The sequence below is a fragment of the Echinops telfairi genome, unplaced genomic scaffold (genome assembly GCF_000313985.2).
Source record: "Echinops telfairi isolate 266 unplaced genomic scaffold, ASM31398v2 ScPeMD7_3533;HRSCAF=4204_0, whole genome shotgun sequence".
In the NCBI taxonomy this organism is placed as follows: Eukaryota; Metazoa; Chordata; class Mammalia; order Afrosoricida; family Tenrecidae; genus Echinops; species Echinops telfairi.
This window is the reverse complement of record NW_022107431.1, coordinates 92173216-92189477: the sequence shown is the minus strand read 5'-3', so window position 1 is coordinate 92189477 and position 16262 is coordinate 92173216. Positions and strand designations below refer to the sequence as shown.

The window sequence follows — 16262 nt, the reverse complement described above, 5'->3', positions numbered from 1 at the left end:
TGGGTTTCATTATTGTTATACTGAACCCTAAGAGACTCATCTCCCCACTACCCCTCTGCAAGGTATGTCCAGTTGTCTAGAGATGGGCATTGGGTCCCCATCACGTGCCACCCTCATTGACGAGGATATGGCCAAAGGGACCAGGCTTCAAACACCAAAGGCGAGGAGAAAAGAGCACTGTTTTAAAAAATATTTTAAAAATCAATTTATGGGTATTACTACTTCAAGAATATTTCTTTTTTGAATACAGGGAAAAGTCATGTATTAGCAAAGCTTGCCCCCTGTGAGAGATACATTAGCTAAACAGCAGTGGGTGCATTTCTTAAGTTGTGATGTATATATGTGTTGACAAGTCTTTTGATTTTCTTTTTTAATGTAAGCAGGCCACTTCCAGTCTTATTTCACATTATAATATGACAAAGATTCCAATTTCTTTTATGTAAGTTGCATTTTATTGTGAGACTTTGGAGATATCTTGGGCATTCTGAAACCATTCTTTTTATATACTACAATATTTTAAGACAGTTATTGATTTCTGGTGAAGATATTTCATGTATTTTTTTGTTTAAGAGATTGACTAAGTTGGTACCCTAGTTCAGTCTGTACTTTGTGTGAAGAATTACATTGCTCTATAGCGTATTTGACTTTTCTGCTATAACATGTTAATTGCATGGACAAAAACCAAACTATATAAAGTTCTTTTTTTTTTTTTTGGTGTCAGTAGTGGAACGATCCACCCTTTTTACTTGCCAAGGTTGAACAGAAAGCTACCATATTTCTCTAGGAATAAAGTTACTCTTAATGGTTAGGAGGAATGGGTGGGAAAGATATGTGAGTGGATAATATTAACAGGTTCCAACTTGAAATAACAAAGTTATGTTTTCCTTATGGGATTTCATAATAATGCTTACTTAAACTAATAGTTATTTTTTGTTATTCTTGTTTTTCAAGCTAAGAAAATTATTGGATTAAAACTGGCTAAAATTAGCATTTCTTGTGAAAATTCTGAATAGAACAGGAAAACAAACCAAATTCTTTGAGAACCAAGGGTGCCAAAATCAAATCACTATTCAATGTATATTTGCCAAGGTAAAAAAAGGAAAGTGCTAAAATTAGCAGACATTCAAATAAAGAAACTACTTTATCTTTTGCCAGGAGCACGGTGTTTTTGGTTTTTTTAATGCAAGAGTAATTTTTTTATCTTGATCATACATTTAAGGTTTGAAATTCAGGTTTGGAAAAATATTGTGCCCAGGAAGAAACAAGTAAGTGGTAGTTGATTTGTTGTAATGCTATTTAAAATGTTTGCTAGTGACGATCCATGAATACGTATAGACCTATAACATTGCATTGGAATTTAAGTTGAAAGTATGTTTGTTAGCTTTTTTCTTCTTTTTTTAGTAAATTGAGGGAAAATAAGAAAACAGCAGAACTGATTAAAACTGCCAACCTTCTCTTTAACTCCTTTGAGCCTTATTATATGTGGGATTACGTCGCACGTTGGTTTGAAGAATGTTGTAGGTATGTTAAATAGTTTTATTTTGATTTTTTTCCAAAATTAACTTTTTATTTTCTTTTTATGTTCTTGAGTCTAATGAAAAGAATATTCTTTTATACATTCTGCTACTTCTGACAACTGTTAATAATTTAATAGCCATAATCTGACTATTGTTGCTCTGGGATATGGAGTGATTATGAAATAATGCCAGCAGTTTCGAGATGAAGTAATCAGTCAGCAGCATGGTGAAAAGTTTTCCTTTTCTAGTTTATAATGGTTTATTTGCCTTTGTTGTGGAGAAGATAGCATATATGTCTTTGCCACCTCAGCCCTTTTCCTCCAAAGAGATTCACATTAGAATAAGGAAAAACACCTCGCCTCATTCTTTCTGCTTTTACTTTGTTTTGTCATAGAACCCAGCCCATGTTGTCACTGATGAGTAAATTGAGCACCTAAACCCTAAAATGTAATTAACTTCTCAGGTATTGGGGACCTGTAGTCAGAAGTAAATGATTGCATAACTTCATTATGAATATTTTGAAATATGTCTTCCTATGACATACATTCACCCTTTTCGTGATGTGGGGCTTTGTTAGCTTACTCAGTGAGCAGCATGTAAGCACCCACTTGCAAAGTACAGTTCTCGTCATGCAGACAGTCCTTGTCTTCAAAGAACTTTAGTGAGGACAAGTAAGACATGGATATAAATACTCTTCATACTATGTTTAAAGTCACAAATGTTTTAATGGGAAAATTAAGATGTGGGAATAAAGAAGAAATTACGAGTGTTCCTTCATTCTAGCTTGTGTTTCTCCCTTCATGTCTACACCCTGTTTAGGTAATCTTGACTGTTCCCTGAACACACTGTCACTGTCATGCTACTGGACCTCACTCGTGCTCGTGCTGCCTTTGAGTTGCTTCCAACTCATCGTGACCCCATAGGTCAGAGTAGAACTGCCCCTGTGGCTTTCTGGGGCTTTAAATCTTTATAGGAGGAGACAGTTGCACCTTTTTTCCATGGAGCAGCTGGCGGACCTGAACCACTGACTTCATGGTTAGCAGTGGAATCAATGAGTAATCGATTATATCACCAGAGTGAGAGAAATGGAAAATAAGTCTTACAAAGTGAGATGCTATTCTTTTTGAAATAGTCTTCTTACTCTCCTATCTGATAAAAGATTGTATTCAGAGGTCAGTCACTGGCCTTTCAGTAGTTTCTAATTACTCTTACAAAGCTCTCATCAGAATCGATTTCTCCCACACTGTCATGTTGTTCTGTTTATTTCTCTGTGTGCTAATATTTCTTGCTGGTCAGGCACTATATAATATTCTTAAGTCTGTGTCTTCAGAGTCTAGAGCAATGTGTGGTCATGTAGAATTAATATGTTGGAAGAATGAGCTCTACTACCTGAAGTGGAAGAAGCTCCCTGGAGGAGGTAACATTTGATCCAAGACCTGGAAAACACAGATGTACTCTGGATATGAAAGAAGGAAGTTGAGGGAGGATGGTAGTACAGGGTGAAAAATTGGTATGAGAAAAGGCCCTGAGCTTGGAAATCAAAGAAAAGAATCCATTGTAATCAGGACATGATATCTGTAGTGAAAGGAATGGGAAATAAGTCATACAGCGTAAGATTGCATCCGCAATATGGGTGAAGAAGCTTAGGTAGGCACTAGGGAATGCAAACAGATGTTTAGGGAGAGATTCAACCTAAGAATCTTGATTTGAGGATTATAGATTGCTTCCTGGCAGAAATGCAATATTCATCCAAGAACGTTACTGTGTGTCGCAATATTGAATCAACTTGCATAAGAAAGATGATGTTGTCACATGTATCTTTATCACTTGATGGCATACTTGATAAAATGAATTTTGTCCTTATAGGAGGACATTGCACGCCAGACTTCAGATGGGGCCTGGAGATAGTAGGGAGTCATCAGAATTACAGCTGGTGAATTTCTGCTTCCTGGTGGATTTCTTGTTGGATATAGTTTCCTTGGTAAGGTTGCCTTGGTAAAAACGTTCAGGGAATCTGAAACCAGAACTCAAGTATTGGATGTTGGAGACAACCTTGAAAAGAAATTTGTATTTTCTTTTTTGTGTGTGTTTTCCATGACATATTTTGAAAGTGTTTTGTCCTTATCTATGTAATATATATACAAGTGCCATATAGCAAATGGAATATACATCATAATTGCATGTTATAAAATCTTAAATGTTTAGCGTATGGTACTAAGGCTGCATTTATATTCATTAATGATTCTGTGTATTAACTGAAAACTGTTGGAAATATTTTCCCCTTCCGTTTTCTCTCCTCAATTCTTTGCGCTCTCGCTTTGAAGCCCGCTAGAAGTATGAGGGTGCTGTGTCAGGTATGACATTCAGCCTGCTTGTTCTCACTGAGTTTACTCATTGTTGTAATAATAGCATTTTAATGAAGTAACAGATAAAACGGGGATTCTTTCATAATATATGTTTTGAAATACTTAAACTGGGAATAGCATTTTATAATGACTAGATAGTGTTAATTGAGAGCATTACATGTATAAAATATTCCAAATGAGTAAAATTACTTTATTGACATAGATGAAAAAATGAGATAGTCTAGCAAGTCTAATTATACATTGCTTAAACATTTCCCATTGCATTTTTTATTTTCAGGAGACTTATATTGAAATCCAGACAGAACACTTGCCCCAGTTGCTGCTCAGGATGATTTCTGCCCTGACAAGCCATCTCCAGACATTGCACTTACCTGAACTCACAGATTCGCTTAGGCTTTGTTCAAAGATCCTTAGCAAAGTCCAGCCTCCACTATTATCGGCTGGCACTGGGGGGGTGTTGCAGTTGCCAAATGTGCAGAACAATACAGTCAAAGAATGGGAAGACAAAAAGGTAATGTTAGCTATTCTTTGTCTGATCAATTATAATTCTTCAGGGCACTTCAGATGCTGAGTAAAATCACTTACAAATAAGTATTTAAATATTAGAGAACATCTTTTTTAGGTCCAAAGATTGTGGCAACTAACAATATTATAAAGCATTTGGCCATAATGGCCGTTTCACTGTATATTTTGGAACTTTCCAACAGAAATATAATTTAAGCGACATGTGTAATTTTAATATTTCAGCAATCCTGTTAGAAGAAGTAAGATGAGACAGGTGAAAATAATTTTACTATGGTTATCAATTTAGAGTCAAAATATCTCAACATGTAATTAATATTTAGGAATTAGTGAACTATTTTTAAATTTTTGTACTGTCTTCAAAACCCAGTGTATAGTTTTTACTTTAAATATATTTATTTTAAATACATTTATCATAAATAAATTATAAATATTCAATCTCTATTTTCACTCCATAAAGTTCAAATGGGAATTACTCAATTGAAATGTATTTAATGTTAAATCAAGTTTTAAAATTCTGCCACATTTCAAGTGCTTAGAGGCATATGTAATTGGCGGCTACAGAATTAGACTACCCCAAACCAAACCACTGAGCTATTTCCAATTCATAGTGACCCTATATAGGATTTCTGAGACTGTTATTTTTAAAAAACTTATTACTAATTGGGTGTTAATGCATGTATCATATAGTTCAATCATGTCAAGCCAAATTGTACAATTGCTACCACAGTCAGTTTCCAAACATTCTTTTTCTTTCCTGGACTCTCTGACCAAACTGTAAGTTTTTATAGGAGCAGACAGCTTCCTCATGCTATCATGGAGTGGTTGGTGAATATGAATTGCCAACTTTGTGGTTAGATTCCCAACACCTAAGGGCCCCTTGCCATATGGACAACAGGTGGCTAGCTCAAGGTTGCTGCTCGTTTCATATACACCAGATTTTTGGCATGCTCTTCTTGAAATCTGAAACCCCTTTATCCTTTACTGTCTTCCAAGTATCTAATGGTTTTTGATGTTTAATAAAATTAAACTATAAAAAAACTGTAATATCTAACTCTAATAGCACCTTTAACCCATTGTGAAACAAAAAATTCAAGAATTTAGCAGTTTTCAAGTTTTTAGTTTTAAAATACCTTAGTAAATTGGATGCTCAGTGGAATTATATAATTACATTAAATTTAGGTACAAGTCCGCAATGTTAAGTAAATATCATAAAATTTCTAGACTATTAGGTTCAGTTACTCAAGTCGCTGATTATAAGAGTTGCCCTTAAACATTTTTTTTAGTTGCCTTTATTTCTTCAGACAGAAAGAGTATGATATCAAGATGTTCTCATATAACTTTTTCCCTAAGGTATTAATCTCAAAAATTCTCTTCTTGATCCATCAAATAGGAAATGAACATTATTGACCTATGATTGCTCTAAATATATACCAGGATTATTCTACATAAAATCAGTCTCTATTAATCATTTCCATAGATTTCCATTATTTCTAGGTCTCTTCTATTGCTGGGATATTCATGTTGTTATTCTGTGTTCTCTTGATATCTTATAAATAACACTAAAATGAGAATTAACTTCTCTGGAAGCTTTGGTTTTCATTCAAATGAGGTTAATGGAAATAGGGGAAGGACCATAGCATTCTCTCAATAGTATTTTCAAATATGTGGTTATTTATTATATATTAAACTTCTGACAGCCCCTTTTGATGGTTACAGTAATGCAAATGGTGACATTTGTTTATCCTAAGTGAAGCAGAACTAGATAATAGTTTTTCTTTACCTAAAGGTTTCATTAACTTCAGTGAGCATGAACCTTCATATGCTTTTCTGACTCGTATATGCTCTCAGAATATGTATGTTCTTTGCGATTCTTTACTGAAACACAATAGTAAAGATGTCAGAAAATTGTTAATATTAATAAGATATTTTCCATATTTGTGTGTTTGTACATATAAGTGGATCATTCTTTAAAAACATAAATCCTATTTTGGCTCTTAGTGTGTCTTTAATTTATTTAAGTAGTGTATTGGATCCCTACACCTTCGTGCTTGATACACATAATTAAGCACAGTTATTTAAGGTAGACCTTAAACAGCTAAATTTCATAGCAATATAAAAATTAGCTATATAGTGTTTATTGTAGTATTATTCATTGTTTCATTATCTTTATATTAAATATATTCATGCAGAAATCACTTTATAGCTTCAACTTAATGATAATTTTATCATTGGGATTAGGTTTCTTTTTAGGAATATATTGTACAGGCAGTGAGGAGAGATGGGTTTGTAAGTTAGGCAGAGGTGAGACAGAACCTTGCTCACTTATACTAATGCTTTTATTCTTTATCAAAGGAGCAGTGGGAAGACACAGGAAGGAAAAAGGAAAGTGGTATATTCAAAATTTACATATTAGAAAAATGATTGTGGCCACAATGTGGAGTATGGTTCTGAGAAATAAAAAATGAGTGTGGGAGACTTGGACTGGTGAGAAGGTAGTAACTTGTACAGGGGAGGAGGCAGATAGAAATGGGTGGATTAGTGATACATTGATGAGGAAAGGTCAGTAGGATTTAGGATCACTGACATTCGTTAAGTGCCAAGCACTTATATATACTGTACTTACGCCTCATAGCAATTTAAGGAATGGGTATCGTTGTCATCTCAGTTTTACAGATTCAGAAATTGATTTTCCAAGTCAGTTTAGAGAGGTTACATAATGTGTCAAGCATCACATAACTAGTAGAGGAGGAGAGTGGAAGAAGGACGAAGAATGAATCAGCTTTCTGTCTTCCTGATGTGATGAATTGGTGGTGCCATTCACTGAAACAAGGGATAGTAGGGGAGGCCAGATTTTGGGACAGCAGATCATTTAGTTCTTATGTTAATAAGATTACTTTTTAGTGAGGCCTTTAAATTACGTAAACAAATTAAGGCTTTGCTTATATAAAAGGCCAAATAAACTGTGCTATTTACAACTTTTATTTACTTAAACTAAACCAGAATATATACTTAATAATTTTATGCATCCTATCATTATTAGAATTATTAATACATTACATTTCTATATTTTAATTCTCTTTCCCTCTAAATTGCACGTTATTTTTCTTCCTGATACTTAAAATAATCCCTAGCACAGAATATGAATTCAGCAATATGAAGGGATCCCCCCCAAAAGCCAGAATTGTGCTGGGAGGAGCAGAGCTTTCGTAGCACACATTTTTCTCGCTAGGCGAGCATCAAGCAACTTGCTCTGAGTTAGTGCACTTTGTGGGGTTGCCTGGGAAGGTTCTCCCTGGTCACAGTGAATTTCTTCATAAAAGCAGTTTTACTCGAACCTTGGTTTTTGTGATGGCTGATTTAAGAGAACAGCATGTGGCTGTGAAATTTTGTTTCCTGCTCGGGGAAAATGCCACAGAAACTATTGTGATGTTGAACACAGCTTACAAGGACGGCAGGATGGGAAAAACTCAAGTGTGCGAGTGGTTTTCTTGTTTCAGAAAAGGTGAAATGTCGATTGAAGAGAAAACTCATTCTGGATGTCCATCAACTTCCCGAATGGGCAAAAATATCAACTTGTGCATTTGGAGTTCTTTCCACGAGGTCAGACTGTTAATCAAGCTTTTATTTAGAGGTTCTGGAAAGATTGCCTAAAATTGTGTGACCAAAAAAAGCTTGATTTGTGGTAGACGGGTCTGGTTTTGCCATCATGACAGTGCACCTGCTCACACAGCCATGTCACCAGTTTTGGGCAAAAACAGCATGCCTCTGTTGTCCCACGCACCTTACTCACTTAACCTTGCTCTGTGTGACTTCTTTTTGTTTCTGCAAATGAAGAGGGACATAAAAGGACAGTGATTTGACATAGAAGAGGTGAAGAAAAAAGCACAGGAAGTGCCGCCAGCCCTCCAAACAGATGAGCTTGAAAGATGATTCCAAGAATGGAATAGCAGAGTTGACAAATGTATTAAGTGTAATGGAGAGTACTTTGAAGATGATAAGGTTACTTTGTAAAAAAAATTTAAATATATAGCTTCGGGGGAAATACATATATATTCCATTTGTGTGTGTGTCCCCCCTCATCATTTGTTGAAAAAAATTAAGATGAGGAAGATTAATTAGTACTTTTCACCTTTCAGATAAAACCTTCACATTAAGGAAGTTCTGAACATATGATCTATTAGATTTTTCGTTTAGTTTTTATTTCTTGTGATTTAGGTGAAATTACCTCTAGAGTATAAATTTTCAATTTAACCTTGAGGTCTCATTGTGTAGACCATACATTTCTAAACTTATGTGACCAGTTACCCCCTTTTAGAAAAACATTATTCTGTGTCCTCTTGGAAATTAAAAACATTTTACTATAGCCCCTACTCCAGGCTGAAGTGTAAGGGTTTTTTGCAGCTCCCGTGGATCATTCTAGCACCCCCGAAGGACAGTATTATCCACTTTGGTAACACTGGTTTCATTAAGAAACTGATTTCATGAAGCGAATTCATTAAATTGTTAGTTGTGTGAAACCAAGGGTATTGATCTTAGAGATTTGTAAATATAATATTTTTGCCCTGAGAATTTAGCCTTATGCTGTGCTTGTGATGAAAAATAAAAACTTTGGTAAACTGGATGCATTATATTTATTAAAACGAGGTCAGTGTTTTATATTGATTATCATAGACATCAGTTTAGAAACTATTTGAGATTCAATGGAATATGTAGATTAAGGTGAAATTACTCTAAAACTGACTTCTCTAAAAAGGTGACCATTACTTCTCATTTTATCACCTTACATACTCAGTTTTTTTTCTTTTTATATCTCTGCCAGGTATTATCAGCTTCTCCTGAAAATCCTACAGAAGTATTTGAAGATGGAGAAAATCCACCAAGTAGTCGATCATCAGAGAGTGGATTCACTGAGTTTATACAGTACCAGGCAGACCGAACTGATGACATAGACAGAGAACTTAGTGAGGGGCAGGGGGCAGCTGCCATCCCAATTGGAAGCACATCTTCTGAGACAGAAACAGCTTCCACGGTGGGATCTGAAGAAACCATCATCCAGTCTTCTTCCATAGGCTCTCAGGGGACGGCAACCCGAAGTGGGAAGGCAACCCAAAAGACTGCAATGCAGTGTTGCTTGGAGTATGTCCAACAGTTTCTAACCAGACTTATCAACCTCTATATTATTCATAATAACTCTCTGTCTCGGGCTTCAACTACAGAACTGCAAGGGAATCTCAGCAGGGAACAGCGAGATACTTCCAAATGGGACAGGGAGTCACATGGGGATATGAAGGAGAGAAGCATAGGTAAAGAAAAAAATTCCAAAGACTACCTCTCTGCCTTCCTTGCTGCCTGTCAGCTTCTCTTGGAGTGTTCAAGCTTCCCGGTTTACATTGCTGAAGGGAACCATACGTCAGAGTTACGGTCTGAAGTGTCAGAGACTGGTAAGGCTTTGTCTGGTCTCTATCTAAATATTTCTGTGGCATACTATTTCATTTTTTAAAGCACATGGATAGTGAAATGTATGAAAACCTTTTAGTCAGTGCATTTTAATTTGGAAAATTGTAAATATAAAATACTGTGATTGTAATGTGTTGAAAGATTTTATTTTGTTTTTAACAGCTGGCTTACAAGTGAGGATAAGCTAAGAAGGGAACTAACTGCTGGAGGGAAGTAAAACATTTTAAGTCTTAAGAAACAACAAATGAAAGGCATACAGTGGAATTAGGGGTACTTATTATGTCAAGTGAAAAATTTTAGACGTACAGTATGTGGAGACTTGAAAAATTTTGAGGAAAATGGAACTATAAGAGAATGGACTATTTCCATGGATTTTTGAAGTCCCCCATGTTAGCTATTATTGAATACATAGATTTTAAAGTTGAAAAAAGCATATATTAAGCCCTTAGCAGTGATTTGGATTCGATGAATGTAAAGGAAAATCAGAGTTGGTAAACTGCTGGCGCTGCAGCATTTGCCTCCCTCCCTGTCTTCTTCACCTCCAGTACTGATCCAGACTTGGGAGCAAGACTTCTGTGTCTTAGCTGGAGGCAGGTGAGTATCAGTGTCTGAAAAAGATTCAAAAATATTTTGAGGGCTGAAAGTATTTTTGAAAATGGTTATCAACTTCTATCTAACTTAAATGGAAAGAGAAGATAGACATTTCTCTTGCCAAAATGTCTAAAACCATGGTTCTCAACCTTCCTAATGCCGCGACCCTTTAATACAGTTCCTCATGTTTTGTGACCCCCTAACCATAAATTTATTTTCGTTGCTACTTGATAACTGTAATTTTGCTACAGTTATGAATTGGGCAACCCCTGTGACAGGGTCTTTTGACCCCCAAGGGGTCACAACCCATAGGTTGAGAACTGCTGGCATAAAACAATGTCGATTTGTTAATTATTGATATGGAGTACATTTTCTTTGGGATCCTTATGTTGTGGCTAAATTATCAGAAAAATTCCACCACTTAATAGTTTGTCACTTAGGTGTAGTCATACAAAGGATTATAACCAACAACAAAAAAGCACAGCTTTCTTTCTTTGGCTGCCCTTTGGTTGCAGTAAATACATTTTAGCAGTGTTTTCTAATCTTGCTAACTTTGTTTTCATAATGCTTGTATTGTGCACAAGATATATTGAACTTTTGGTTCATTTATTAAGATTATTGATGATGCTGTGGGGTAAACATTGGACTACAAAGTCAGCAGTTCAAACCCATTAGCCATTTCCCAGGAGAAAGATGAGGCGGTCTACTTCTGTGAAGATGTGCTCTCAGAAGCCCTTTGTAAGCCTGCTATGAGTCACCACTGACTGGATGATCGTGGGATTTTGGGGGGTGGGGTGGGGAGGTTTGTTTTTCTTTATTGCTATCATAATGTAAAACATCATATATTTTCTTTTAAAAAAAATCATTTTATTGGGGGCTCATACAACTCTTTATCACCATCCATCCATCCATCCATTGTGTCAAGCGTATTTGTACATTTGTTACCATCATCCTCAAAACACTTGCTTTCTACTTGAGCCCCTGGTATCAGTTCTTCCCATTTTCCCCTCCACCCACCCTCATCATAGATCTTCTTATGGCTATTAGTAGTATTGAAATAGTTATCAATGGTGTTGAAATAAGGATAAAATGAAAGCACTAATACAATCTACTGTGGAATATTTAAACTTCATGAAATACTTAAAATTTCCTTTGTATAATTGTTTACAGCAATTACAGTTTTTAAAAATAAAGTACTTCTAACCACAGGATAGAACCCATGTCCAAAATAGAATGTATTACTACTTTATATGCAGATTCCCTGAGTGGATATGCTCTGACCACTTTGTCGTGTAGGGTGGTAGCCACAAATAGTCACATGTGGCTCTTTACACGGTAATTGGCTCGTCCACATTCACAATATTTCAAATAAGAGTCCTTTCATCACAGAGTTGTTAGGGGTGTCTGTGCTGCTCAGGAAGTCAGCATTCTCATTGGTCTTCTGGTCGTCACTCTTGGAATTACATGTAATCTCAGCCATGGTTTTCACTCCAAGGTTTACATGCCCAGCTGGCCTTTTTCTCATTTCCATGGCGTGTCCTAGCAGTGTTTTTCAATGACTCCTAACCAGTCTTTAGGAGTGGAATTGGTTTAGCCGGGAGAGAAATTACAAAATGCCAATAATATAAGAATGGTTTCCTGAAACTTTCATTTCACTTTCACCTAAGTGTAATGGATGGAGCTCCATGAAACTCCTGTATATTGTTTCTTGTGATTTGCAGTTAACCCTTGACGCACAAACACAGCTCGTGCTAACCCATTTCCATTCTTCTCTCGCATCTAGAGCACTGTCCTCTTCAGTTTCTGTCCCTCCCTCTACTGGAGCATTTCAAAGGATCTGTTCCTTAAATTCGTCTCTGACTTTCCTTCTTTAAAGTTACCCTTACGGTTCTGAATCAGAGCACATCATTGCACTTCTTTAACAGTATTGATAAATTCTGTCTCAGTGAGTGTTATGATTGTTTCTTTTTTCAGACATGGCATTACTTCTTTATTAGGCTAGGGTTATATTTATTCACTTTGTATCCCCCTTTCCCAGCCCTGGCATTGTATCCTGAGTGTTGTAGGCACTCTAGAAATGAAGTACCATATATACTTGAATATAAGTCAGCCCAAATATCAGCCGAAGGACCTAATTTTACCACAAAAACTTTAAAAATGTGCTGAAAAATTCAGCTTATACACTAAATCGGTGGTTCTCACCTAATGCCAAGACTCTTTAATATTTAATACAGTTCATGTTGTGGTGAACCCCCCCACCACCATAAAATTATTTTCATTCCTACTTTATAACTGTAATTTTGCTACTGTTATGAATTGGGTGACCCCTGTGAAAGGTCGCTCTACCCCCAAAGGGGTCACGACCCACAGGTTAAGAACTGCTGGACTAAATGATTGCTTGCACATGACACTGCCGTAAGTACGATATATTCTTTGTTGATTACTACACTGTTTTCCAAGGGACCCTGATGCCACAACTAAGCATTGGGTTGCTAACCAAAGAGTTGGCAGTTCCAGCCTACCAGCCTCTCGATGGGGAAAAGATAAGGTTGTCTGCTCGTGTGAAGATTACAGTCTCAGAAACCCTAAGGAACAGTAGTTCTCGATCCTGTAGGGTTCCTGTGAGTCAGAATCCACACAATCTTAGTGGGTCATACTGCTTTCCAGAACCGAAAAAAATACTGACTTGAGATCAGAAAAATACAAATTAACAAAAACAGTTTGTGTAAATCTTGCTGCTTTATGTTCTTAGAGCTATAAATTAGATGTGTTTTGTTTTTAACACCAATGTGTAAAGATAAGTAAAGTTGCTTTGTTTTCTTCAGTTAACTAAGAATTTGGAGCGTGTATGAATGAACTTAGCTTTTTTTTCTTCTGTTTCAGATTGTGAACAGGTGCATCCTCCACTCTGGCTACAGACTCTGATGAGTGCTTGCAGCCAAGCAAGTGATTTCAGTGTTCAGAGCATCGCTATTTCACTAGTCATGGACCTGGTAGGATTGACTCAATCTGTGGCCATGGTCACTGGGGAAAATGTCAACAACTTGGAGCCTGTACAACCCTTGAGTCCAAACCAGGGAAGAGTAGCTGTGGTCATCAGACCTCCCCTCACTCAAGGCAATCTGCGGTACATAGCTGAGAAGACTGAATTTTTCAAGGTAAATATTAAAAATACTTAAATGATTAACGTAGTTTCTGATGTAAAGTGGACTTAGCCCAATGATTTTAAACATGGTAACCAAACTTAAACATCTTAAATACTATATTTCCATATAGAAAAAGATACCACATTTTTTAATGTACTGCTTTGCCCATTTGCCCCTAGTTTTGTGCGAGAGAAACATGTAAGGACGAGGAGAGTATTAGAGTAGAGAAAGGCAAGTATGAGGGCACTGAAGACTAGAAAGAAAGAGCGCCACCTACAGTGAAAGAGAAGGCTCATTGTTACTGCCGACCTATTCTCAGGTCCTACCATAGAGTAAGCCTCAGCTTTTCAAAGCTCCCAGGCTGTTTTCTTGACTAGCCAGATCAGGCATCCTCAAACTAGGGCCCGTGGGCCACATGTGGCCCGCCGAGGACATTTATCTGGCCCGCTGGGTGTTTTTTGGCCCGTTTGCTTTTTTCCCCTCAAGATATGTGTAGTGTGCATAGGAATTTGTTCATAGTTTTTTGTAAACTATAGTCCGGCCTTCTAACAGGTCTGAGGGACAGTCAACTGGCCCCCTGTTTAAAAAATTTGAGGACCCCTGATCCAGATTATCGTCTGTGATGCCATTCAGAAAAAATGCCTCCTTTGTTTTCGATTAGCAACATTACACGTAGTCTCCTCTGCATAGAAAAACGACAGCATTACAGATACTGTTTTTATGTGAAGAAAAGCATTTTGATCTGACGTTAGTTACTTTCCATTGTGTTGTGGTGGGAGGCTAAAGATTGTTGCCTTTTCTTCATGCTGTCACAGTGCACCAAGGCTTTGTTAGCAAACATAACTCTTAAGCACGAAAGTCTGTCTCATAAAAGTCATATGTATCTTGGATATTTGGGCTATTAATTTTATTTCACTGAAACATAAAACCCCAAATACTAAAACTGTATTCAACATTTGATTTTTATCCTATAGTATAATCTAGCGTCACTTTACTAAATATAACTCAATAAGGGAAGGCCTTGCAGAAAGCACTTAAATATCTAATGTTTTAAAAAAAATCATTAAAATGGCTGTCATAAAAGGTTGTGAAGGGGCCAATTTAGGAGATAACAGGCAGCTAGAGACTCACTTTTAAATGTAATCCCAGCGACATAGTGAGTATGAGATATTCCAGAATGGAACTGAGAGTTGTTTGTACCAAATAAAAAATGTTATTTAAGTTTTTAATTTATGGTTGTTGGAACACTGTCACCTACATCTTTTTCTATAGTGTGTAGCTTTAACACTGTGGGACCAACTGGGAGATGGGACACCTCAGCACCACCAGAAGAGCGTGGAACTATTTTATCAATTGCATAACTTGGTTCCTTCTTCTAGCATCTGTGAGGATGTGATAAGCCAGCAATTAACCCATAAAGATAAGGTAAAGCCATTTCTTCTATCTTCTGCCACCTTATAATATAGTCTAAATTTAGAAAACTCTTGGAATATTATTGCCATTATCATCTGCATGAGAGGTAGCATAGCTCAGTTCAGAAGAAAGATTGATTATAATCTCTTTAAAATAAAGTTCTTTATAAAACTACCCCAAATCAAATGCTGATGTATTCCTTGGTTAGTGGTAGTGGTGACCGAAGCTGTTGTTGGTCCAAATTCTGTTGTCATTTATGGATGTATGTATGTATGTATGTATGTATTTTTAATTTGTCATTTAAAGAGAAGCCAGTGGCCACAACTATGAAACTTGTGGGCAGTATACCTAACATATATGTGAGATGAAATACGGTGTGTAAAGTCAATTTTATGAGCCATGTTGCTATTGTTATTTTCCATTGAGTTGAATTTTAGTAATAGCAACCCCATGTGACAAAGAAAATGTACCCCATAGGTTTTTCTAAACTGTATTTTTCATGAGAGCCACATTCCAGGTCTTTCTCCTGTAGAATCTCTGATGGAGTTTGAGCCACCAGCCTTTCAGTTAATATCCAAGTATTTAACTATTCTTGCACCAAGGCTCCTGTATAGTGTTGTTGTGTGCGATTATATTACTTACATTATGATTAATAACCAAAAGAAGGGTTTTTTATCCTATTATACAAAGAGGTTTCAAAAAGCTTGTGGAAATTTTCTGTTATCTTTCATTCCATTTTTCCACTAACTTTTGGAAGCCCCAGCATGTATGAAGTGATACGTTAACAGAATAAAACTGAGTGAAGAGCAGACATGACAAGAAGCTAGAAGAATCAAGTTTGTGATCTTGGTGTGCCTGCTGCTGTGTAATAAAAATTGAAGATTTTTATTGGGCAGCTTGTAGATTTCCCTATTAAAAAATAAATCTAAATGCTACCTTTTATGGATCAAATTCAAAAGGCATGAATTGAGTTAAGCAATTATTTGGGGTAGGGCGGTAAATGGAGAAAAGAGTGAAAATATCAATATAATGCTAACATTTTATGCCTACTAAACACATTCTGTAAAATTCATTCAGAAATAAAATTGTACTTGCTGCATTTTAATTCAGTAATTTCTATGTCTTACATCAAGTATAATTCTAGGGCATAGAGTATGCATATTTTTACGTTTTGAACATTTCATTTTTATTTTTATTTATTTATTTTTTCAGTGAGTGAGAGTGAGAGAGTGAGAGTGAGTGAGTCA

General features: G+C 36.2%; 1 protein-coding gene and 1 pseudogene across 9 annotated transcripts in view; one reads left to right on the top strand and one right to left on the bottom strand.

Annotated features, from left to right (window-relative positions):
* The window catches only part of DOP1A (DOP1 leucine zipper like protein A), a 101937-nt gene that overhangs the window by 41801 nt on the left and 43874 nt on the right, over positions 1-16262 (top strand). For 5 of the 9 annotated variants that reach the window (XM_045294483.1, XM_045294481.1, XM_004696288.2 and 2 more), the window contains 7 exons: positions 1402-1521; positions 3384-3498; positions 3842-3871; positions 4161-4394; positions 9228-9849; positions 13340-13614; positions 14875-15027. In XM_045294483.1, coding sequence (XP_045150418.1) covers positions 1402-1521; positions 3384-3498; positions 3842-3871; positions 4161-4394; positions 9228-9849; positions 13340-13614; positions 14875-15027 — 1549 coding nt within the window. The remainder of the gene's footprint in view (positions 1-1401; positions 1522-3383; positions 3499-3841; positions 3872-4160; positions 4395-9227; positions 9850-13339; positions 13615-14874; positions 15028-16262) is intronic. The other 4 variants (XM_045294485.1, XM_045294484.1, XM_045294482.1 and 1 more) reach the window with 1 other exon arrangement.
* On the bottom strand, positions 713-858 carry LOC115871119 (annotated as a pseudogene).